The sequence below is a fragment of the Leguminivora glycinivorella genome, chromosome 16 (genome assembly GCF_023078275.1).
Source record: "Leguminivora glycinivorella isolate SPB_JAAS2020 chromosome 16, LegGlyc_1.1, whole genome shotgun sequence".
Taxonomy (NCBI): Eukaryota; Metazoa; Arthropoda; class Insecta; order Lepidoptera; family Tortricidae; genus Leguminivora; species Leguminivora glycinivorella.
This window is the reverse complement of record NC_062986.1, coordinates 4,884,372-4,909,840: the sequence shown is the minus strand read 5'-3', so window position 1 is coordinate 4,909,840 and position 25,469 is coordinate 4,884,372. Positions and strand designations below refer to the sequence as shown.

The following is a 25,469-nucleotide window of genomic DNA, read 5'->3' as shown; positions in this document are numbered from 1 at the left end:
GAAACGTGGCAAGAGAAAAAAGCTTATTTAAAAAACTTAGTACACATTCGGCCAGTAATGAGGAGACGAGTTATGTCTGATACAAATTCCAAAAAGCAATGCGGGTTTGATTGTGTGCTACCAAACGGCAATAAAGAGTTTGTAAGGGTATGTAAAAGTTTTTTACTGAGCACGTTGGACATGAACAACCAGACTTTAATTGAGTGGATAAAGTCTATTGATGATGGTACAGGGCCGGTTGTTGAACGGAAGACTAATAAATCTAGGAAAAATACCTACTCAACGTCCGAAGATGGTGCTCGTGTCTCAGCAAAAACTGATTCCACAAAATAATGGTTAGCCCTATTGCCAAAAATGCCTAGCCACTACTTACTGTAGGGCAAGCTCTAAGAGAGTCTACGTTGAAGATACATTCAGGAGCAAGTTACATATGTTTGGAGAATACAAGCAATGGTGTCTTGCTCATGGTAAAAAAAATCGCTTATCGTAAGTTGTTTTCTTCCGTATTAAAAACAGAAAAAATATCTATTTTTAAGCCACGAAAAGACCAATGTGACACATGCACAGCATTTAAACACGGAAGCATTGATATAACCGATTTCGAAAAGCACCAAGAAATGAAAGAGGAAGCCTACCGTGCCAAAGATGAAGCCCAATCCTTATGCTCTTCGGAAGTACTGGTTTTGACCATGGATGTTCAAAGTGTATTATTGGCACCAAAATTGATGGTTTCCGAAATATACTATAAACAGAAACTACAAGTACATAACTTCACAATATACGTAAACAATGATAAGGAAGTTCACTTATATGTCTGGCATGAAGGCGATGGTGGTGTAACGGCCAGTCAGTTTACGAGTTGTTTGATAGATTTCTTGAAAGCCGAAGTAGGTCAAGGTTTCAAAAAAGTTATCCTACTATCAGACGGTTACTGCTACCAAAACCGGAATAAGGTATTATCTTCTGCTCTTCTTAACTTTACACTACACCAAAACATCGAAATAGAGCAGCGGTATCTTGAAAAAGGCCACACTATGATGCAGGTTGACAGTGTTCATTCTACATTAGAAAACCTGTTCAAACCTCCAATATACGCGCCTAGCGATTACATTAATCTAATGGCACAAGCTCGACCGACTAACTCGTACATTATACATCACTTAGATTACACATTTTTCAAAAATTACGAATTGGTGTGAGAGTTCGAATCCATTAGACCCGCAAAAAAAGTCGGAGATCCCGTAGTAACAGACATCAGGGTTTGCTTTATAAAAATGGTGAAGTATTCTACAAATTACGACATCCAGATGAATGGCAACTGTTACCTCAAAGATTACGAGCCTCTAGTGCAGAACTGTCTGCTATGTATGATATGCCCCGGAAAATAGAAAAATCAAAATATAACAGCTTACAATCGTTAAAACGATACATGCACCGAGACTACCATGGTTTTTATGATAATTTGCATCACGATTAATATTAAAAAGTACTACTACATCGATTGTTATATTAGTAATCACATATAACTGCAGATTTATGAGTTATGGAAGTACCGCCGGACAGTCGCAAATTTAGATACAATCGCAAGTTTTTTCTACTTTTCCTTTAATTTAGAGATTTGTGGTATAGTTCGTAGACGTTTCTGCTTATTAAAGATATATTATCTATTATACAATTAAATACATAATTTTGAATGAAACTGTTAATTTTGACTCGCTTTTTTCGTTATAAATCATTTCCAACTATACTTAACTGTGTTTCACTAAACTAAACCACCACTAAACAACTACCAGTAAAAGGGAATACCATATTGTCCACTAACTAATAACCTTACTTAATTTTTGTTAAGTATGTATAGGTAACACAATGAACACATTCCCGTTCAATTTTTTTTAGTTAAAAAAATAAAAGTAAACACCATGATTATTAATTTTATTCAAAAGTTTTATGCACATAATGCACATAATGTTACCCTTACCTTCAGAAAAGTTTTTAGAACATTATCTTACATGTGCACGATTTGCACATACTTAACTTTAGTGGCACAAACCAAACCAGACATGTGCACAAAAAGTAGTAAAACGAATATAACTACAAAATAGGTCACAATTATGTGTTTGGTTAAATATTATAAGTATAATTATATTTTTTTACAAATTATTAGCATAATTTTGCAGACTTTCAGCCCGCGACGTTTCGATAAAACCGTTTTTTTCGTCTACTGAAAAGTCATGTCGACACACATGTACACTTTGGAAAGCGCAACGACGATATATTACATATTTGCATACATGATTTCGTGCATAAATACTTGACCTTTTAGTTTAATTATTAAACTTATCACAGTTTTTTTTTATTAAAACGTGTGTAGCCTTGGAAGAAATAAATTAAAAAACTTTTATAATATAATAAATTGTGTATATATTATTGTCTTCTGTCACCGCGATAGTTACTCATGAAATAAATTTATGGAATCAGATTATATCGCGTATAATGAATACAATCCGTTTTCTTAGTTTTATTTTATTTTGTATATGATATGTTTTCTAGGTTCTTTTCGGTGAAGGAAAACATCGTGAGGAAACCGGACTTATTCCAATAAGGTCTAGTTTACCCTTTGGGTTGAAAGGTCAGATGGCAGTCGCTTTCGTAAAAAACTAGTGCCTACGCCAAATCTTGGGATTAGTTGTCAAAGTGGACCGCAGGCTCCCATGAGCCGTGGCAAATGCCGGGATAACGCAAGGAAGATGATGATGTTTTCTAGGTACATACACAGAGTGGGGCCTGTAACAAAGGTGAAGAATTGAACTCTAGGCTATTCTCCTTAAGCCGTTTTCACACTATCCGATCCGATATCGGATGTCGGAAGCATTTCAATAGAAAAAATCCAAGATGGCGCCTGTAATGTATGGGATATCGGTCCGACATCCGATATCGGATCGGATAATGTGAAAACGCACTTATACTGATCAACATTTGTTCGGCGACTTTTAAAAATAACTTGTATTTTGATTTTTATCACCCTTGAAAGTTTTTTCTAAGAGGTAATGTATTGCGAATTCTGTTAAGTCTAAAGTGTGACAGACAACGTCAATGACAACAATAATGGCGTACATTGAAGCTAATATTTATTTTGTATGAAAAATTAAAAATTTAAAGACTTCATAATTTTTAAAAGTTACTGAATAAATGTTGATCAGTATAAGGAGAATAGCCTACAGTTCAATTCTTCGCCTTTGTTACAGGCCCCACTCTGTATATAATGGAACTAAGATCGGTATTCTTTAATTTTAAGTAGTTTTTTTTATATTTAAAATGTAAGAGTTTTGAATGATTCACGGTTATTTTCATTAGACTTATATTCACGGTCTATATCCCGGTCAATATAAGTTTAATATTTAAAATGTGTTTTTAGGGTTTCGTAGTCAACTAGGAACCCTTATAGTTTCGCCATGTCTGTCTGTCTGTCCCTCCGTCCGTCCGTCCGTCCGGCGGATAATCTCAGTGACCGTTAGAACTAGAGAGCTGAAATTTGGTACCAATATGTATATCAGTCACGCCGACAAAGTGCAAAAATACTGAAATCGTTTTTTGATAATATTAATATTTTCGTGAATAATCGCTCCTAAAGAAAAAAAAAGTGTCCCCCCCCACCTCTAACTTTTTAACCATATATTAAAAAAATATTTAAAAATCACAAAAGTAGAACTTTATAAACTTTCTAGGAAAACTGTTTTGAACTTGATAGGTTCTGTAGTTTTTGAAAAATATGGAAAACTACGGAAGAGCCGAGCGGCTACTTACCAACGCGGCTTTAAAAACCGGCCGAGAGCGTGTCGGGCCACGCTCAGTGTAGGCACTGAGCGTGACCCGACACGCTCTCGGCCGGTTTTTAAATATTATGTTGTTTTAATTGCATGGAGCACAGGAAGGTCCACATCTATGTATTGGTTTTTTGTAAGGAAATACAACTCTACGCTACGCCTACCTGCTTTAGTTGACTGTTGACACACTGAGACAGTGGATGCGCCAGAGTATAAAAGAGTGATTACCATCTCTTGTCAAAGATCTTGTTGAGACGAATCAAACGAACCCAAACACGAAGTGGTTTCAAGACCTGGTCGTGGAATACTCTTGACGACCTTCCAGCTTAATCATCAGATCCTGGGTACCATCTCTTGTCAAAGATCTTGTTGAGACGAATCAAACGAGCCCAAACACAGAAGAGTTTCAAGACCTGGTTGTTGAATACTCTTGACTACCTTTCGGCTTCACCATCAGATCCTGGGTACCATCTCTTGTCAAAGATCTTGTTGAGACGAACCAAACGAGCCCAAACACGGAGTGGTTTCAAGACCTGGTTGATGAATTCTCTTGACTACCTTCCAGCTTCATCTTCAGATCCTGGGTACCATCTCTTGTCAAAGATCTTGTTGAGACGAACCAAACGAGCCCAAACACGAAATGGTTTCAAGATCTGGTTGATGAGAACTCATGACTACCTTCCGGCTTCATCATCAGATCCTGGGTACCATCACCTCTTGTCAAAGATCTTGTTGAGGCAAATGAAACGAGCCCAAACACGAAATGGTTTCAAGACCTGGTTGATGAGAACTCATGACTACCTTCCGGCTTCATCATCAGATCCTGGGTACCATCACCTCTTGTCAAAGATCTTGTTGAGGCGAATCAAACGAGCCCAAACACGAAACGGTTTCAAGACCTGGTTGATGAGAACTCATGACTACCATCTGACTTCATCATCAGATCCTGAGTACCATCTATTGTCAAAGATTTTGTTGAGACGAGTCAGTAACCTCAAATGATATTCAATAATAAATAATACTTACTAAAAATATTAGTCAAGTTAATTAGTTAGTTACCAAAGTCGTCAACCCAAGGATCAAAGTTTTCGGTCGCAGTATACATGCAACAGTACAGCCAAACACGCACACGCAATTATGAAGTCTTTAAATTTTTAATTTTTCATACAAAATAAATATTAGCTTCAATGTACGCCATTATTGTTGTCATTGACGTTGTCTGTCACACTTTAGACTTAACAGAATTCGCAATACATTACCTCTTAGAAAAAACTTTCAAGGGTGATAAAAATCAAAATACAAGTTATTTTTAAAAGTCGCCGAACAAATGTTGATCAGTATAAGTGCGTTTTCACATTATCCGATCCGATATCGGATGTCGGACCGATATCCCATACATTACAGGCGCCATCTTGGATTTTTTCTATTGAAATGCTTCCGACATCCGATATCGGATCGGATAGTGTGAAAACGGCTTAAGGAGAATAGCCTAGAGTTCAATTCTTCACCTTTGTTACAGGCCCCACTCTGTGTATGTACCTAGAAAACATCATCATCTTCCTTGCGTTATCCCGGCATTTGCCACGGCTCATGGGAGCCTGCGGTCCACTTTGACAACTAATCCCAAGATTTGGCGTAGGCACTAGTTTTTACGAAAGCGACTGCCATCTGACCTTTCAACCCAAAGGGTAAACTAGACCTTATTGGAATAAGTCCGGTTTCCTCACGATGTTTTCCTTCACCGAAAAGAACCTAGAAAACATATCATATACAAAATAAAATAAAACTAAGAAAACGGATTGTATTCATTATACGCGATATAATCTGATTCCATAAATTTATTTCATGAGTAACTATCGCGGTGACAGAAGACAATAATATATACACAATTTATTATATTATAAAAGTTTTTTAATTTATTTCTTCCAAGGCTACACACGTTTTAATAAAAAAAAACTGTGATAAGTTTAATAATTAAACTAAAAGGTCAAGTATTTATGCACGAAATCATGTATGCAAATATGTAATATATCGTCGTTGCGCTTTCCAAAGTGTACATGTGTGTCGACATGACTTTTCAGTAGACGAAAAAAACGGTTTTATCGAAACGTCGCGGGCTGAAAGTCTGCAAAATTATGCTAATAATTTGTAAAAAAATATAATTATACTTATAATATTTAACCAAACACATAATTGTGACCTATTTTGTAGTTATATTCGTTTTACTACTTTTTGTGCACATGTCTGGTTTGGTTTGTGCCACTAAAGTTAAGTATGTGCAAATCGTGCACATGTAAGATAATGTTCTAAAAACTTTTCTGAAGGTAAGGGTAACATTATGTGCATTATGTGCATAAAACTTTTGAATAAAATTAATAATCATGGTGTTTACTTTTATTTTTTTAACTAAAAAAATTGAACGGGAATGTGTTCATTGTGTTACCTATACATACTTAACAAAAATTAAGTAAGGTTATTAGTTAGTGGACAATATGGTATTCCCTTTTACTGGTAGTTGTTTAGTGGTGGTTTAGTTTAGTGAAACACAGTTAAGTATAGTTGGAAATGATTTATAACGAAAAAAGCGAGTCAAAATTAACAGTTTCATTCAAAATTATGTATTTAATTGTATAATAGATAATATATCTTTAATAAGCAGAAACGTCTACGAACTATACCACAAATCTCTAAATTAAAGGAAAAGTAGAAAAAACTTGCGATTGTATCTAAATTTGCGACTGTCCGGCGGTACTTCCATAACTCATAAATCTGCAGTTATATGTGATTACTAATATAACAATCGATGTAGTAGTACTTTTTAATATTAATCGTGATGCAAATTATCATAAAAACCATGGTAGTCTCGGTGCATGTATCGTTTTAACGATTGTAAGCTGTTATATTTTGATTTTTCTATTTTCCGGGGCATATCATACATAGCAGACAGTTCTGCACTAGAGGCTCGTAATCTTTGAGGTAACAGTTGCCATTCATCTGGATGTCGTAATTTGTAGAATACTTCACCATTTTTATAAAGCAAACCCTGATGTCTGTTACTACGGGATCTCCGACTTTTTTTGCGGGTCTAATGGATTCGAACTCTCACACCAATTCGTAATTTTTGAAAAATGTGTAATCTAAGTGATGTATAATGTACGAGTTAGTCGGTCGAGCTTGTGCCATTAGATTAATGTAATCGCTAGGCGCGTATATTGGAGGTTTGAACAGGTTTTCTAATGTAGAATGAACACTGTCAACCTGCATCATAGTGTGGCCTTTTTCAAGATACCGCTGCTCTATTTCGATGTTTTGGTGTAGTGTAAAGTTAAGAAGAGCAGAAGATAATACCTTATTCCGGTTTTGGTAGCAGTAACCGTCTGATAGTAGGATAACTTTTTTGAAACCTTGACCTACTTCGGCTTTCAAGAAATCTATCAAACAACTCGTAAACTGACTGGCCGTTACACCACCATCGCCTTCATGCCAGACATATAAGTGAACTTCCTTATCATTGTTTACGTATATTGTGAAGTTATGTACTTGTAGTTTCTGTTTATAGTATATTTCGGAAACCATCAATTTTGGTGCCAATAATACACTTTGAACATCCATGGTCAAAACCAGTACTTCCGAAGAGCATAAGGATTGGGCTTCATCTTTGGCACGGTAGGCTTCCTCTTTCATTTCTTGGTGCTTTTCGAAATCGGTTATATCAATGCTTCCGTGTTTAAATGCTGTGCATGTGTCACATTGGTCTTTTCGTGGCTTAAAAATAGATATTTTTTCTGTTTTTAATACGGAAGAAAACAACTTACGATAAGCGATTTTTTTTACCATGAGCAAGACACCATTGCTTGTATTCTCCAAACATATGTAACTTGCTCCTGAATGTATCTTCAACGTAGACTCTCTTAGAGCTTGCCCTACAGTAAGTAGTGGCTAGGCATTTTTGGCAATAGGGCTAACCATTATTTTGTGGAATCAGTTTTTGCTGAGACACGAGCACCATCTTCGGACGTTGAGTAGGTATTTTTCCTAGATTTATTAGTCTTCCGTTCAACAACCGGCCCTGTACCATCATCAATAGACTTTATCCACTCAATTAAAGTCTGGTTGTTCATGTCCAACGTGCTCAGTAAAAAACTTTTACATACCCTTACAAACTCTTTATTGCCGTTTGGTAGCACACAATCAAACCCGCATTGCTTTTTGGAATTTGTATCAGACATAACTCGTCTCCTCATTACTGGCCGAATGTGTACTAAGTTTTTTAAATAAGCTTTTTTCTCTTGCCACGTTTCTAAACCCCAAAAATAATTAAAGACTAGAAGCCTTTGCTCTTCACTTATTGTTCCACAAAAAAACGTTCTCGGAGTTTTAGCAACGTCCAAGTTATGACAGCAAAGTTTAGGGTTCATCTTTTTTTTGTCTTTGGTCACAAAATTTAAAATATTTTTATCATTATCTTGATTTTTTTCTAATTTTCTCCCCAAATACTGTTTACCAGTCACTCGTCGTTTTTTATTAAAAAGCCTGTCATTACGATAATCGTAAATATTTATTTCAGGCTCTTCGGCAGGCTCTTGTATGTATATAATTTCACCAGTCTGATCGTCTAGAATAAAATTAGCATTTTCGGTCCTTAAATTAATTTCATTAGCTTTGAATAATCCAGTCACTTCATCTAGTTCCAGAAAAGATACGTTATTATTTAATTCACTCTCTTGTTGGTTTGGCATAGAAGTATTCGTGTGTGAGCTACTTATTTCAGTTGAATTTGTTATCTGGTTTCGGGGTACAGTGTGCTCATCAGTAGACTCTTTGGGAAGTAGAAAAATCACACTTTATCACAATTTATTTCAAATTTTACACTTCGATAACCCTTCGCTAACTCAATCTACCGCCAGAATGTATTAAAAACGAAAATGTGACAAGTGCAAACCAATACTGATATGTGTTAATTGACTGGATTTAAAAACATTGTTAAGTGTTTTGTATACACTTGTATACTTTTTTATTGATCATATCACATACTAAAATTGTGATCTTCGCCTCTGTTTCGATTTTGAACTTGTTTGTTTTTGTATTAGATGCGGCTTTTAAAAATATTGACAAATAGCAAATAAAAACAAAATCATAAAAATGCACATGTAAGGTTTGGAAAGCGCAACGACGATATATGGTGGTGTTTTTACGCAAGTATCAATAATGGTTAGTCCGCAACGCCACTGACGGCGTGGCGGTACCGACCATGAATGCTATCCCTTTCGCTCTAGCCGCACGTAAGGTTGGTTCGAAGAGGATCGCACGCTATGTCTGTACCGCAGGCTACAATCGTTATGCTTCTGGTTATAGTGTGCGTCTGCACACAGGCGCACGCCAGCGCCGCCGGCGTCGAAATGCGAGCAAGCAGATTTTTTGAAAGCGCTCTTAAAGTAGTAAAGTACATTTTACCATTTTTGATCTGCTATCGTGGCGAACAAGGCAAGCCAGGAGACGAGAATCATTTCATCTAATATGTTTACAGTAGGCGGCAAGATGTTAAACCTGTCTTAATTATAGTAGGCGAGATCTATAAGGACATAGTATTCCCAGCCTTCATACCAGTAATTTCCGCAAAACCTAAATATCAACCTAATAGAAAACTTAGATCCGGATTTCTTTGAACGCGCGCCAAGGGAGGCAACTTCGGTGCACATGTGATATGTTTTATTCAATGCGTGTACCGAGAACTGGGGGATCGTGCGCGATGCATTGTAAGTTCTATAATATGTCAATCTCTGTGGCCTCATTCTGCGAAGAAGCTATATGTGATCGGTTAGAAGTGAAACCAGGATATTAGAGTATTTCTTTCACCATAGTACAGCCCGTTTATGTTTATATATCATCACCTGGCCTCGGGGTACTCACGTTTACCATAATTGTGTCAAGATTTCCATCTTTACTAATTAGATGTTGTCATTCTTCAACTGTGCGTTTCTCTGGCAACTTCCTGACTCACACAGCTAAACTGATGAACTGTCATCCACGGTATTTGACCGATGATATACCTAGTCATAAAGGCCGACTACAGTTAAGTATAAGTATACCATGAATTCAACATAAAGTGGTTTGCCTCCTATATCATATCCCATATACATAACATTAAGCTTGATAAAATACATACACTTATGTCCAAAAGCACCCGATAATTCTATGGAACAAGCAAATGACTGGCTGCTTAACCAAAATGCCAGTCATCGTAGCAATTGTCACCCTGACTAGCCACCTTGTTTATATGTTGACATCAAAATGGTTACACGTACCTACGGTACAATATGTATATTATTAATACGCGCCTAATGAATGCCTGCTTTCTTGTGTCGATCATGACCGAATGAGCTCCGAATGGCTAATGACTTTAACAATGAGTTGCCACTTGCCAGTGTGACTGACAGCAGGAATTTGTTGCCACTTTCTGTGCTATACCGATCACAACAAATCAATCGATAGCTAGTGATATCACGTGGCATTGGCATGCAAGTATTGTACTGTATGTTATTAACTTTTCAGACCTGATAGTTTGATTGGAAGATCAGCGGATTCTACTCATCTTGCTGAGATGAGCCCGTTTGGTGACTTCCTTAATTATCCGTCTTATTTTTCTTAATTTATTGAACGAAGTTAGGTACTACATACCTATATTTGCTTTAAATTCTAATATTACAAAATAAATATTACATGACTATAAAAATAAACAAAAAAAAATATGAAAAAGATTATCAGGTACCTAATTTGTCCACTTCCAACAGGAATTAGCACAACAACAACAACAATAGGAATTAAAAAAGCTGGGGATTTAAATTGATGGATTTACGGCTAAATGACAATCACGATATTCTCCTTATTTATAATTTAATCTTAAACTCATCAAGTAACTTACTGTAAAATCATGAAGCAATTGATCTCATGTGGATCAGTTTCTTCAAGAAGTTACCCAACAGGAAGCTTTGCCAATGGCGAAGGCTTAATTCACTGGTCAGTGCGTGTTATGTCACAGTGACATTTCTGAAAACTGCGCTCAATGCAATCCGGCCGGTTATGAATGGACGAGTAGGTGGCGGTGGCGGCCTTGCTTATGAACGTTTACAATGCACTTCATTATGTTTTTTTTATAAATTCATTTTTAATCCGAGGCTCATAATTGAATTTCAAAGGCTAAAGCTGCGTTTTCACTCAAGTGTTTTCATCTGCGCACGAACGAATGAATGCTCGATCAGAACACTAAATGAAAACGTAGATTTATAATTGAGCTGGTCCTACTGAAACGCACTTGTTTCTACTCGCAAATTCAGGGTCATTTTGAATTTAAACTGATACCGTTTGGACTGAAAACGTCCCCTAATATTCAGTCCCATTGAAATTCTTATCCTGTATTTAATAAATTGGTCAATGAGGCAACTGACACATGGATCACAAAATTCACATAATTACGTAATAAAAAAATCTAAATACGTAGGTAGTATTTAGTTTTTTTTATACAAATAAACATAAAATCAGAGTAGCAAATTGCTCTTGATGTTAACTAAAAAGATGGTGAAAAGGAGGGTGTTTCTTAGTTAGGCATTTCTAAAGTAAATTCTTATTCTTATTCTTAACCCACCATTTTATATGGAATTTGACAGATGACAGCCCACTAACCCTGAGTTAAGTAGTTGGTGCAAGGGGGCCTTATTAGTAAAAGGCGTCCTATATTTTAGAAATATTATTGCTCATAACTGTACTACGAGTAGTTATACTGCGGTTCGGTTCAGAAATGCAGTCGCAGCAAGTTGTGAATGAACGCGTGGGCGGCGGCCTTGCGCGGGCGCTTACGTTGCACTTGTATGCAGCTCTTGTATAGAAGATAAACCTTTATTCATTACATTTTAGGATTGTTCAATAGTTAATTAATGATTAGTACTTGACAAAGTAGGAGAGACAATAGCTAATTGATACTATAGGGGGGTTTACGGCTTCGTAAACGCATACCAAATAACAAAATGAAGAACATCGATCGTATTGGACTAATAAGTTCCTAATCCTAAATATATACTGATACCAAAGATATAATAGGTACACTTGTACATATTAGTTATGTACATATATCGTCACTACTTTTAAAAAAACTTGTATCTTCGTCTGTAAATGAAAAGAAAATTGTAGTAAGTATGTATGGAATGCATATAGACTTACTGCGTTTTAACTTTGAGGAACAGCGTGAGATACGAGATTTTTTTAAAGTAGTGACGATATCCATGTTTAGAGAAAATCAAATTTCAAGTTATTAATAAACAATGGCAATGTAAAAACCACAATCCTTCTACAGAAGTTGCTTCCGAAGTCAATCCGCAGCAAGAGTAACGTAAGTCACGATTTTATGACATGTTCCATTTATTCACGATCCAAGTTCAAGTGATAATCTATATCTAACTAAGTGTTACTTTACCGATATATGCATAGATCCTTTCATTTGCAGCTGTATGTAGTTCAAATAAACACTCAATGAAGTCGTGACTCACGTTATTTTTAGGTAGATTCACCCGACTGATGATATGAGGTTAAAGAAGGCCCACAATTATTTAGTAGATGAAACAAGAGGTGAGTATGAACTCAAATTTGAGATTTTTACCATTTATGCATAGTCCGAATCCGAACTTTGATATCGTCTGAATAAGAATAAGAAGTCTGCCATGTAGACTTTCGATGAAAGTCTTGCAACACTTGTAGACCTAACCTCTCTTAATAATTGCCTTCAAATACTACATGCAAACCTTAAGCTATATCGCCCCTGTCCAAGTATCCAGCCCTAGATTAAAGCAGTCAATCTACTCCGGTTGCGTCACTCCATTTGATCTCACGGCGCGGCGGTTTCATCAACGAGATGCGAGATACCCTAGGAAGCATACAATGGCGGGCCGCGTTGTATAACATTGTATGGGGCATTGTACTGTTACCATTACCTTATCGATATGTGGAATGCCGTGTCAAAATTGGATCTTTTGCAATTATACGACTTGTTCTACTTGGAGTTAGAAGATTAGGTTTGACGTCTATGATAACAAACAAACGGACTGATTCCTTGTGCTACTACAAAAGTTATAATTGGGCCATTTTTTTTTTCAAAGATGTGCACCCTACTTTTTTTGTAACATGGGTATTTTTGATTCATACTCAGAATCGCGAGGTCTTCCGATCCTATTCCTGATAAGAGAAAAAAATGTCCCAAGACTTCCATACATTTTTCAAACCTTCCATTCCATTACCGCCATACACAACGAAACGGGTAACGAAATGGGAAAAAGACCTTGGGACACTATTTTTTTTCTATTAGGATTAAAAGAGCTCGCAATTCTGAGTGTAAACCACATAAAAGAGTGGGGTGGACAATTTTGAAAAAAATGGCCCAAGAAGACCTTTTTGGCCGAATGTCGGAATTGTGAATCCGGATGTTAATAAACAATACGTATTTATGAACTTCAAAATCATTTCTGGGTGGAGGCATAAAATGGAGGTATTAAATAATATAAAACAGCTCTAATTATTACGATTACGAGTATAGGCTAGTTTCCTACTAGTCAAATCAGCTTCTTTTTAAGAACTGTCAAAACGATTTGCTAGTATGGAATTACTATGAAATACTGAGGAGTGACGTCACGGTCAGTTCATTTACTTTTTATCTTTCTCTTTGACTTATTAAATTGAAATTTTGTTGAAATACAACTACTGTCCATATATTTCTTCAAATTTTGTGGAGCTTTATTTCATGCAGTGCATACATAAAATATTTTATTTTAAGTATAGGAAACTAGCCTATTCTAGGGTGGTAGCAAAGATATTTAAAGAGACTAAATCCATACTTCCAAAATGGTTATAACTGCTACTGTTTCAGCCTTATTACATCAGATAGCAGGTAAATATATACTTTAGGTACTTATAATAAACCCGACATCATTGTAAAATATATGGTTTTCTTAAAGAATGAACATGTATCATCATCAGACGGATTACACGCACTTTAACACAGTGAGTCTTCATAAAAGTTATAATTAACTCTATTAAAAGGCTTATCTTTTGATCAGTTTCGTAACGCCGTGGCTTGCGTGGGCGACGGTCGCGCGATGGTCGCGCGACAGCGATGCGACGCATACGAAATCAAACCTTATTGATATGGAAGTATGAGACGCGACGGCGACGGTCGCGCGACCGTCGCCCACGCAAGACACGGCGTAAGGCTGCATTCATTGTGAAAACGTCGAAGCTCAAGTTTGTTGATTATTTATTGTCTTGATTTGCTTTACTTCTGTAGTATCATCATGTGCATTTGCCACGGCTCATGGGAGCCTGTGATCCGCTTCGACAACTAATCCCAAGATTTGGCTTAGACACAGAAAGCGACTGCCATCTGACTTTCCTAGCCAGATTTTGTGAGTTTCCTAATTGCTATGAAAGATCGGCCCTCTTATTTCATTCGTGGGATTCATATTTGCGTCTGATTTGATTCACTCTAACTACATACAGTCTCACTAGCAACAAAAGATAATTTTAGCAAAAATGGTTCCTTGTTGATTGTTGACAAACAGTTTTCATAATCATAATTGTATACGACTTGCCCGTGTGGTGACGGGTTAAGAATTTCACCACCCCCTTTCTTCCCGTGGGTGTCGTAGAAGGCGACTGTGGGATATGGGGTAAATTGTGGCGTAGGCGAGAGGCTGGCAACCTGTCACTGCAATGTCACAGTTTCGTTTTCTTTTAACCCCTTATTTGCCAAGAGATTATGATTAAGCACTGAGACTTGGCACAGTTGTTCATTGGGTGGCCCTGAGTAGATAAAGATCGGGAGGCATCGAGAGCCCCCCTTAATTTAGGAGGGAGGAGGGGGGGAAGGCTGGCGCCTCCGCGCTTCCTTTGAAACCATATTTCTCTAAAACTATACAAAATAGGGCATGCGATATATCATTTTCGGATAAATGAAAGACGAGGAATTCATTTTTGGAACAAAAACAATGTATTTTAGAACAAAAATACAAAATAAAATGGGAAAATCTGAAAACGAGATTTTTTTTATACATATTATTGCACATTTTATGAAAACTGTAATGGTTTTTTCTAAATAAAAAATATTATTTAATAGCTACATTTATCTAGTTTTAGAAAATGTATAATTTGTTATAGAAATACATTATACGACGAGTGATAAAAAATAATTTACATCGCCCGATAGGGTGATTTGAATGCTCATTTCAATAAGTTTTGTCAATGATTTCAGGTATAATCACTATTTTTAACACACGAAAGCCGTAATCATTGTATTTTATGGCTATTTTAGTGATTAATGTACTTAAAATAAAAAAAATACAAAAATTAAAAAAATTTAAATGTTTTAACTATAAAACTCCCGTGAGACTCATACATATTTAAAAATATTTTAAGCGGGTTACTCACGTATTAAGTCGATATAGCGTTCGACATGTTTCGGTTCAATTTCGAGAACCTTTTTCAAGAGTAGCGACACCCCGCCTTTACCCCCCCCCCCCGCCTTTTTTTTAAATTTAAATGTGATAACTTTTTTATAACATTATCCTATTTTGTTCTTTCTGTACAATATATATCTAAAAGTAATAAATATGAATGAAAAGCCACATTTATGTAGTTTATAAAAATATATAGTTTGTTATATAAATATATTACGAAACGCGAGATAAAAAATAATGAAAGTGACGTGGCAGGGCGATCTTGATGTACGGTACGGGTCAGCTTGTATAATTCGATGAGGTGAGGTAAAGGTACTCAAAGCTCTCAAAAAGTGTAGTTATTTAGAGTACTTCAAATTAAACAACATACTCCTATATAGTCTGAATTTAACTATTTATATTACATGAAATAATCGATTGATATGATAGGTCAGATATATACATCTGATCCTAATACATCTTGTGAAATAGTAGATAACTACTAGATATGTTGTTGTATGTCCTAAGGCACCCCATAGATGCATAGGGCCTCCACAAGATTCTTCTACGCCTTTCTATCTAAGAGGGAATATGGACTGAGCTGGAACGAGGCCAAGGTGGTGGCTCAAGACTAGATATGATTTGCATAATTTATGGATAATTCTTTCTTGACATATTTATTATTCCAGATCTGCGTCCTGTACTTTGGTTAACGAGTGCCGAAAATAGGTATTAACCAAAAAAGACCGCCAAATTAACAGCATTTCACCGACAAAAGCTGCCTTGCACCATTTTTGTAAGGGTTCCCAATTCAAAATTTGCCATTATTTGCTACTTGTGGCTGGACGAAAGTCTGTAATAATTGGGATTTGGGAGCCTACTTGCCCGCAACGTTGCCTGTTGCTGCAGAAACATGCCTCGAAATTGTCGGATGCAGGTGTAAAAAACAGTGCCGCGTAAGGTGCAATCGTAAAAAAAGACTTTTTAAATTAAATGTTCGGAGCTGATGTGCTTATGCAGTGGATGTTGTGATATATACATAATTAAATTCAGACTATTCATGTTGTTTTATTTGAATAACTCAAAATAGCTACACTTTTTGAGAGCCTTGAGCACTAGCCCCGATACACATGTTTTCGTCTAGTCAGACCATTTTTTGAGGTTCTCCTTTGTAAAAAAGCAATGTCTTAGTTCAAAAATCATTGATGTTTAATGCTAATACGAATCTAGTTTATTTTTTATGGCACTATTGCGCAATAACTAAGTATCATCGATACTGAAAGGAAGAATATGACGATAAAACCGGTAAACCGATTTAAGGGGGCCCAAAGGAAGTAACTAAATTCTGCTAGTAAACTAAAAAATCTTCAAGCCTATGCATGCAGAACTGCTTTAGGAGAGGAGAACGTGATTAAGACATTTTTTTTGCAATATAAGTCACATGCAATTTTATTTTACAATCAAAATAAACTATATTATAGGACTTTTACAATTTTCTTTACTGGGTCGTGATATACCTACATGTGTAAACGTTATTAGAATAAGTATATTTCTGTATTACTAGACGAACTCCACTGCATAGCGGGTAGTACCTTTACCTCACCTCATCGAATATTGCAAGCTGACCCGTACATTAAAATTTTCATTTTCATAATTTTTTATCTCGCGTTTCGTAATATATTTATATAACAAACTATATATTTTTATAAACTGCATAAATGTGGCTTTTTATTGATATTTATTGCTTTTAGATATATATTGTTTAGAAAGAACAAAATAGGATAATGTTAAAAAAATTATCACATTTTTAATATTTTTTAAAATTTTTGTATTTTTTTTTATTTTAAGTACATTAATCATTAAAATAGCCATAAACTACAATGATTACGGCTTTCGTGTGTTAAAAATAGTGATTATACCTGAAATCATTGACAAAACTTATTGAAATTAGCATTCAAATCACCCTATCGGGCGATGTAAATTATTTTTTATCACTCGTCCTATAATATATTTCTATAACAAATTATACATTTTCTAAAATTGGATAAATGTAGCTATTAAATAATATTTTTTATTTAGAAAAAACCATAACAGTTTTCATAAAATGTTCAATAATATGTATAAAAAAAAATTTCGTTTTCAGATTTTCCCATTTTATTTTGTATTTTTGTTCTAAAATACATTTTTTTTGTTCCAAAAATGAATTCCTCGTCCTTCATTTATCCGAAAATGATATATCGCATACCCTATTTTGTATAGTTTTAGAGAAATATGGTTTCAAAGGAAGCGCGGCGGCGCCAGCCTTCCCCCCCTCTTCCCTCCTAAATTAAGGGGGGCTCTCAATGCCTCCCGATCTTTATCTACTCAGGGCCACCCAAGGAACAACCTGTGCCAAGTCTCAGTGCTTAATCATAAAATGCAGGGTGTTGTGCAATAGCGTCCCCAGTATAAACAATACAAAAGCTATAAAGATCTCAATTTGCCAAGATTTCATAACCGTACAGCTTTTTGTAACCATCCCGTTAAGCAAGCAGAACTTGCGGTAACATTGCTCAATGCTACATCTGGGAGCTTGAAACTTACAATTGCAAGCTTGAAACGTTTGAGCAACGTTTGAGCCATATTGATGTTAAACGCTTTCGGCCGCGCTGTAGATAAACCCTGTAAGTTTCCCAGATCGGATTTTTACAACTTTCTATAACTTTGAATAGCAATGTTGCTGATACATTGAAATATAAACTTACTAGAAAGTTATGACGAAAACTTTTAAGAAGTTCATTTTTGTACATTGCATCAATAGCACATTATGCAACTTGTCCGTAACATACATGCTATTCATTGCGGCAATGTTACATTCATAATACACCAAAAAGTTTGATGTTGTATATTGTATTGACTTTTCACCGATACCTTTCAATGCGTTACAAATATAACATTGCTTTAATAACTCTAATGAAGTTCCTTGCAAGTTACGCATGTAATGTACCTAAAAGTAGCTCTCATAATGTTTCATTTGAAACTTCTGGAAATGATTATATTTGGTATGTTGTGTCAACAAATCACTGGTAACTTTTGTGAAAGTTACTTGTGAACCGTTCACACAATATTTCATAGGGATATTTCAGGGAACGTGATTTTTGTGGTTGGTAGGACGTCACAAATATAACTGCCCGCAAGGTGCTCTGCAAGCTGCGTGAGCCTGAGCGAGCCTCGTGCGGCTGCCAGCTGCCGGTTCAAAGAGAACTCGCTTGATTCGATCGCGATTCTATTGAAACAAGCTAGATTCTCTCCAAAAGCCGACAGCCAAAGGCTAGCGCGCGAGTACGCTCGACAGGTTCGGATCCGTGCGCAGCTTACAGATACTACCCAGCATAATTTTAATGATTATGTATGATCAAAATAACTATAAACGAAAAAGTCAAACTTAAAAAATACCTCACACAAAAATCATTGATTGTAAAACAAAAACATGGATATACAGACAACATAATTATTTTATTTAAAGTTTTTTCTTCAGACCGCAAAAACAGCACCATACTAATGAAAAATGATATGAATACTTATGTAGAGTTAGACATTTGAATTGAACATAAATGTTATCATAATACACACAAACACTATTTTAAAACACTGCGTGAATACTACGACGGTTAAGAGCCCGCAGGACCCGAGCTCCTTCTCATATTTGAGGAGACCACCCGTCGCGCTGAAGAGGCGTCACTAAGGCCGTTCGCAGACGCACCTTCTCAAGTCCTCCTCGCCTCAAGTGACATACCTGCAAAAAAATAAATTCATTCAATCTATAATTCTGATTGTACACATGAAACATGAGTTTGCCGCTGATGAGATGAAGGATTTATGATAATTATTTTGTATGATTTAACTTATTGATTATTTGTTTGTCCTTTCCAGTACTCGGGACCATGGGGTCCCGGACATTTGGGAGGCATGTGTGGGGCCGAAGCCAACAGCACGGCCTCTGTGCTGTTGGCTTCGGCTGTGCTTTCTAGACAATTTACTCTAAATGTAATGTGACACTACCCGGCGATTATCCCTGTCCGCACTATAGTAATGCACCCAAGGACAAGCGCCGGTTAGTGTAGAACTATTGATAGAAAAAGGTAAATAAAAGAAACCAGGCTATTAGGTTGAATTGCTGGTGGACTTGTAACCGGTACTATGGGAGACTATGGCACCTGCCTTGATCATATTATGTTATAAAAACATGAAAAAATAGGCAGGCGGTGACTAGCCAATTATTATTATTTGCCTGCTCTCATCCTGCACAGTCTCCAATACGTCTGCACGATTTCTTAGAAACTGATAAGTCTTCAAGAGGAGACTTTGCAGTGTGGTTTTGTACATGGAATTTTCCTGTACTTAAAATATTTTATACCATACAAAATTACAAATGAAGCATTAGATAATTATAAGAAACACATTGGCAAAAGTTATTTTTAAATCAAATTTCTATTGAATATGTCTGATAGCGTACATTGGGGTAATTTCGAAAGTCACAGAAAAATCACCATTATTTCCATCATATCAATGTTCCCCTTTCGAAATTACCAGAGCATTTCTGTGGTTCGAAATTGCCCCAACGCACCCTAAATGAGTTGACGTCACTAAACACGAAAGTCGTACTATTTCCATAATTAGCAAACTTAAAAGAAGCTGATTTGTGTGCTACTCTGCGGCGGCGGCATATGTACGTATGATGTTTATGACTATACCTATACTGCCCTGCTAAGCCGAGTGGCGCTGTCTCAAAACCAAATGATTTTGGAAACGTAAACGTCAGTGATATTATTATTTATTTAGGTAATCACAAACATAAATCTCTAATTAATTTACATAGTATCGTTAAACCAATAAGGTTTGTCTCGATACCTATTCCACAGATACCTATAGATACTTTATAAGTTAATTATGGATTTTCGTTTGAGATAGCGCTTTTCGGCTTAGGCCTCCTAAGTATAGGGGGAAACGAAATAATGGGCTTTGAGCGTGGAAGGAACAAATCTCCGTCTCACTTACCTGTACACCTGGCATAATAGCTCATAAGGTTCAGGTGTAATGCGGAATTACTGAAAGTAATGATTTTTTCAATACGTACATAATAAACGACATTTGTACATCAATTTCCATAAGAAAAAAGTAAATAATGTAGATTCTATCTATGAGTACTGATACAATCAAAGCCCATTATTTCGTTTCTCCCTATAGGTGCAGTCATAAACATCATACGTACATATTGTACGTTATACGTAATTACGTACATCATTTTACCATATAGTTAGTTGAAGTTCATTATGAAGGCGCCGCCGCCGCCGCCGCGCCGCAGAGTAGCACACGCTGAATTGACTAAAAGGAAAGTAGACTATTCTTTCCACTTAATGCTAGTATTGCTAGTGACGCCGTGTCTTGCGAGGGCGACGGTCGCCGTCGCGTCTCACACTTCCATATCGATAAGGTTTGATTTCGTATACGTCGCATCGCCCACGCAAGACACGGCGTTAGTTACACTGTCCAGTTTTTGGACAACTATATATATTATAAGAGTGACCCACAGGTCAGTGCGTTCCCTAAGCGAATTCAAGGCTCTCAAATTTGTTGAAACATGGTCTACAATAGGGTGGTCCACATTTGTATGGAAGAAAAATAAATATGACTAATCCTTTCTCCACATGGTTCCCTTTGTTCTATTATGAATTAGTAGTTTATGTACCAAATTTTAACCCATTTGCTCATTATTTACAGGTCGCTCAAGATACATTTAAAATTGGATATCTCCTATAATAAAATAAAAACCGAAATAATTAAAACATTGCAAACTGCCCGGTTCATGTTTTATTTAGCTCTAATGAAATAGGGAAAAATATAATTAAACCATTAAAATACCTCCATGTAAGATTTTTTCTTTAGTCAAGTTCATTTCATACATTTCAGTATGGCATTATTGCTTTATTTTGAGCGACCTCTAAATAAAGTCTGATTGTTCTCAAAATTGGTTGACATGATTTTAATAAGTTTTCGTGTAGAAATAACCATGTGGAGCTCAAACAATAAAAAACATTTTTTTTTTGGACCACCCTAGTCTACAATAAATTTAATCGACTTATGAGATTTGTTATTCATAGTAAAGTGTAAAAATAACCGGCCTAGAGCGTGTCGGGCCACGCTCAGTGTAGGGTTCCGTAGTTTTCCGTATTTTTTATTAAAAACAACTGAACCTATCAACTTCAAAACAATTTTCCTAGAAAGTCTTTATAAAGTTCTACATTATAAACTGAAATAAATGTCATATACAAAGAAAAAATGACCAAGGCATTCTATATTTCCTATGAAATAATTTAATTTGGTCTTAGAGTGAAGTTCTACATTTGTATTTTTTTTTTTTTTTTAAACATATGGTTCAAAAGTTAGAGAGGGGACACACTTTTTTTCCTTTAGGAGCGATTATTTCCGAAAATATTGATATTATCAGAAAACGATTTTAGTAAACCCGTATTGATTTTTAAATACCTATCCAACAATATATCACATGTTGGGATTGGAATGAAAAAAATCAGTCCCCACTTTACCCTAACAAAACATTTTTTTCCGCTTCTTATTTTACCACTTTGTCGGCGTAATTGATATACATAATTACATATTGGCACCAAATTTCAGCTTTCTAGTGCTAACGGTTACTGAGATTATCCGCGGACGGACGGACGGACGGACGGACGGACGGACAGACAGACAGACAGACAGACAGACATGGCGAAACTATAAGGGTTGCTAGTTGACTATAGAATTCTAAAAATGATGTGAGATTGAGATGATTATTTATCAATACATTTTTATTATAGGCTACTTTCCTTCTAGTAAAATCAGTTTCTTTTTAAGAACTCTCAAAACGAATTTGAATGATTTGCTGATATGGAAATTAAACGAAAACGTGTCGACTGACGTCACGGTCAACTCCTATGATCATTATAAATTTCAATGAGATTTAAATAGAAATTGGGTTTAAAAATATGGCAGATTATTTTTAAAGGAAATTTCTATTTAAGTTTTGCTTCGTCAATATCCTCGCTCTTGTTATCACTACTGTCATTGTTGACATTTTGTATTTACTGAATGAAAATACAGAAATAAATTAATGAAGAGAAGGGTAAAATGTGCAAGCTAACCAAATTCCACCGGGCCAAACAAGGTGAGTGAGTGCACTGTCGCGCTGACACGTAGATCTGCAGTTGGAGAATGGCCTGTGGCACGAAGTAGCAGAGCACTGCGCCACAACCATCTGAAATGTCCGGTGCGTGAGCTAAGCAAGTGAAAATAACAGGGAGAAGCAAATATGCAGTGTTAGTTAATGAGGTGCAGAAACAGTTAATAAGAAAACCCAGGAATATTTATGAACACACACAAATAATTAGCAATTAAATGAACCCAAATGCTTAATTTACACAAATCTCTTGGGTTAATTAAACTGAGCTTGGACTATCAAAGGGTCATGTGGGACTATTTACGTGACGTGACGTTTTTATACTTGGTACACAATGAAACACAAAATAAATGTTGTAGACAAGATACAAATATTGTACCCTCGACGGCTTTATATTGTCAAGTTGTAATATCAGGCAATCACAACTGACTACATACCTAAGGGTCACTTGCACCACCGAAAATGGAGGGTTGACCCGAGGCTAACCCACCATTTCATATGGAATTTGACAGTTGATAGCCCACTAACCTTGAGTTAAGCAGTTGGTACAAGTGGCCCTAAATGAATTTATGCTTAACTGGGCCCTAAATGTCTGACGGAGGCACTAAAGATTCAATAAATCTGATTCTGTATCTGTACGTATTTACGTAGGTGGATAACTACAACTTTATAAAGTAGCAGACACTGAACAAAGAAACACTATTTTTTTTTCATAAACATTCAGTTTATCTTTAAATTTATATGCATGTAAATAACAAGTTACTTGGAAACTTGAAAACAACTCTGTGTTGATAAATTAGAACCAAATACAACCTTTGCAATTACGTACCGACAACTGTACTAGATTAACTGTATGTCACTTACGATTTTACAAGCTTTGATAATACTAAGTAACACTAATTATTATGCCACGAACTCACGACAATATTCACAAGTCAAAAAGGAAATCAAAGTAGACGTATAAATGGAACGCGCAACTACATACCTTTCTAAGCTTAAGAGAGATCTGCCGCGTCATTTGTAACCGACGAGTCCGACGACGACAGCGTGATGACTTGATAATAATACAGGCACTGGGATAGACTTCACTGGCCATTGCACGCAGGCCGGATCCTGTTGTTGATCGCCAACTTGTCCAGGATCGCGGCAGATGATGGGGCATGGGCAAAAACAACCCTGAACCTGAACACAGTATAAAAATATATTGATTTATAATGTTAAAAATAATTCGCGGATGCGACATGTAGGTCGTCGATTCAAGTGGGGCGCGAAGGCGGCGTAAGCGCTACCCGCGACGTGACGAGCCGTTTTTCTGTAATATGATATATTACACAAACCAACCTAGTCCCACAATAAACTATCTAACAGTTAACTGCCACATAGGCTGTAAATTGGTAATTAAATAGCAAATCTCACCATATTTCCGTCAGCTAACTCACAGAAGGACGCGCACCACGATAGAATAAATAAAAGATGGCGTCGCGTCGCGGTCCGGGGTTGCCAACTCTAAAACCGTGTTCAGAAACCGAGGGAAAATTATATTTAATATTATTTAGTTCCGTTACCGTCAGTGGCGAAAATGCATATCGTGATTTCGCTAGGACGGGTATATACAGGGTGTAAACCTAATACGGGCGAACAGTATAATAAGTTGTATTTGATAAGAAACGGCCCCTCTTAGTAATTAGTCTCTGGCATATAATTTATAAGTATTTAAAGAAGAAAATATTAATTTACGTGAAATGATCAATTAATGGTCCAAGACTTCCAAGAGCTGGCAGGATTTTGGAGTAGGTACTTGAGGCAACCTGTAAAGGTGCTCAGATGCTTCTCTGATCATAACCAACATCAGGTCTGCAAGTCTGGCAGCTGGGGAGTGGGGCTTTATCGAGCTATGAATTATTAAAGATTTAATTTTTTGGGGCCCATAAAAGGTGTTTGAGGCAACCTGGAATTATTAAAAAGTGAAAGTAGAGTTCCTCAGATGTCGCATAGTATTTATGCCAGATCATTTGGCCGGGTCCTTCACCGAGCCAGAACAGTGCAAAGTGGTAAAAAAAGAATTCCAAAAAAGGTTCTTGCGGCAATCTGTCATTTTTACCAGTAAAATATGAGGGTCTAAATAGCCATCGAAAAATAATGCCATGACATGAGGTGGGGTCTGTACCCTGCCATTCGATCTTGAAAGTATTTTTTTTAGTTTTTCGTAAATAACTCGTAAACGGTAGCCCACAGCAAAAAAATATGTCAAACAGAAAATATGTACATAAAATTTTCTACAAGAAAGGTTATATACATTTTTTCGATAGGATCAATATAGAAAAGGATAATTTAGTAAGAAAGTTTTTTTAATCGATTAAATGCTCCGTTTTTCGTCCATACCTCGTAAACGGTGGCCCACAGCAAATAACTATGTTAAACAGAAAATATCTACATAAAATTTCCTATAAAAAAGGTTATATAAGATTTTTCGCTAGGATCATTTTTTTAGTTGGAATGTATTTTTAAATAGATTACATGGGCCGTTTTTTGTTGATAACTTAAAAACGGTGGCTCACAGCTAAAAAAAAATAATGTTACACGGAATTAATCTACATAATATTTCCTACAAGAAAGGTTCTATAAGATTTTTCGCTAGGATCAATATTTTAGTAGGTAAGTTTTTTTAAATAGATTAATTTTAGTTGGAAAGTATTTTTAAATAGCTTACGTAGGACGTTTTTTGTTAATAACTCGAAATCGGAGGCTCACAGCCAAAAATAATGTTATACATAATTAATCTTCATAATATTTCCTACAAGAAAGTTTCTATAAGATTTTTCGCTAGGATCAATATTTTAGTTAGAAAGTATTTTTAAATAGATTTCATGGGCCGTTTTTTGTAAATACCTCGTAAACGGTGGCTCACAGCTAAATAAAATGTTCACAAGAAAATATCTTCATAAAATTTCCTACAAG

At 36.1% G+C, this 25,469-nt stretch overlaps 2 protein-coding genes across 2 annotated transcripts in view; one reads left to right on the top strand and one right to left on the bottom strand.

Moving 5' to 3' along the window:
* Window positions 1-25,469, top strand: part of LOC125234807 (hillarin) — a 172,139-nt gene that overhangs the window by 108,305 nt on the left and 38,365 nt on the right. The gene's annotated exons all lie outside the window — the stretch shown is intronic.
* LOC125234809 lies at window positions 18,775-24,030 on the bottom strand. Its single transcript, XM_048141216.1, has 4 exons — window positions 23,928-24,030; window positions 23,497-23,693; window positions 22,477-22,589; window positions 18,775-19,073 (listed from the first exon to the last, which is right to left on the bottom strand). Exons 2-4 carry the CDS (start codon window positions 23,671-23,673, stop codon window positions 19,061-19,063), a joined length of 303 nt encoding a protein of 100 aa, XP_047997173.1. The 5' UTR covers window positions 23,674-23,693; window positions 23,928-24,030; the 3' UTR covers window positions 18,775-19,060.

Coding starts and splice junctions, on each gene's coding strand:
- LOC125234809 (XM_048141216.1), bottom strand. CDS start 23,673: ATGCCCCATCATCTGCCGCGATCCTGGACAAGTTGGCGATCAACAACA. Junction 22,590..23,496: donor TCTCTCTTAAGCTTAGAAAG/GTATGTAGTTGC, acceptor CGGACATTTCAG/ATGGTTGTGGCGCAGTGCTC.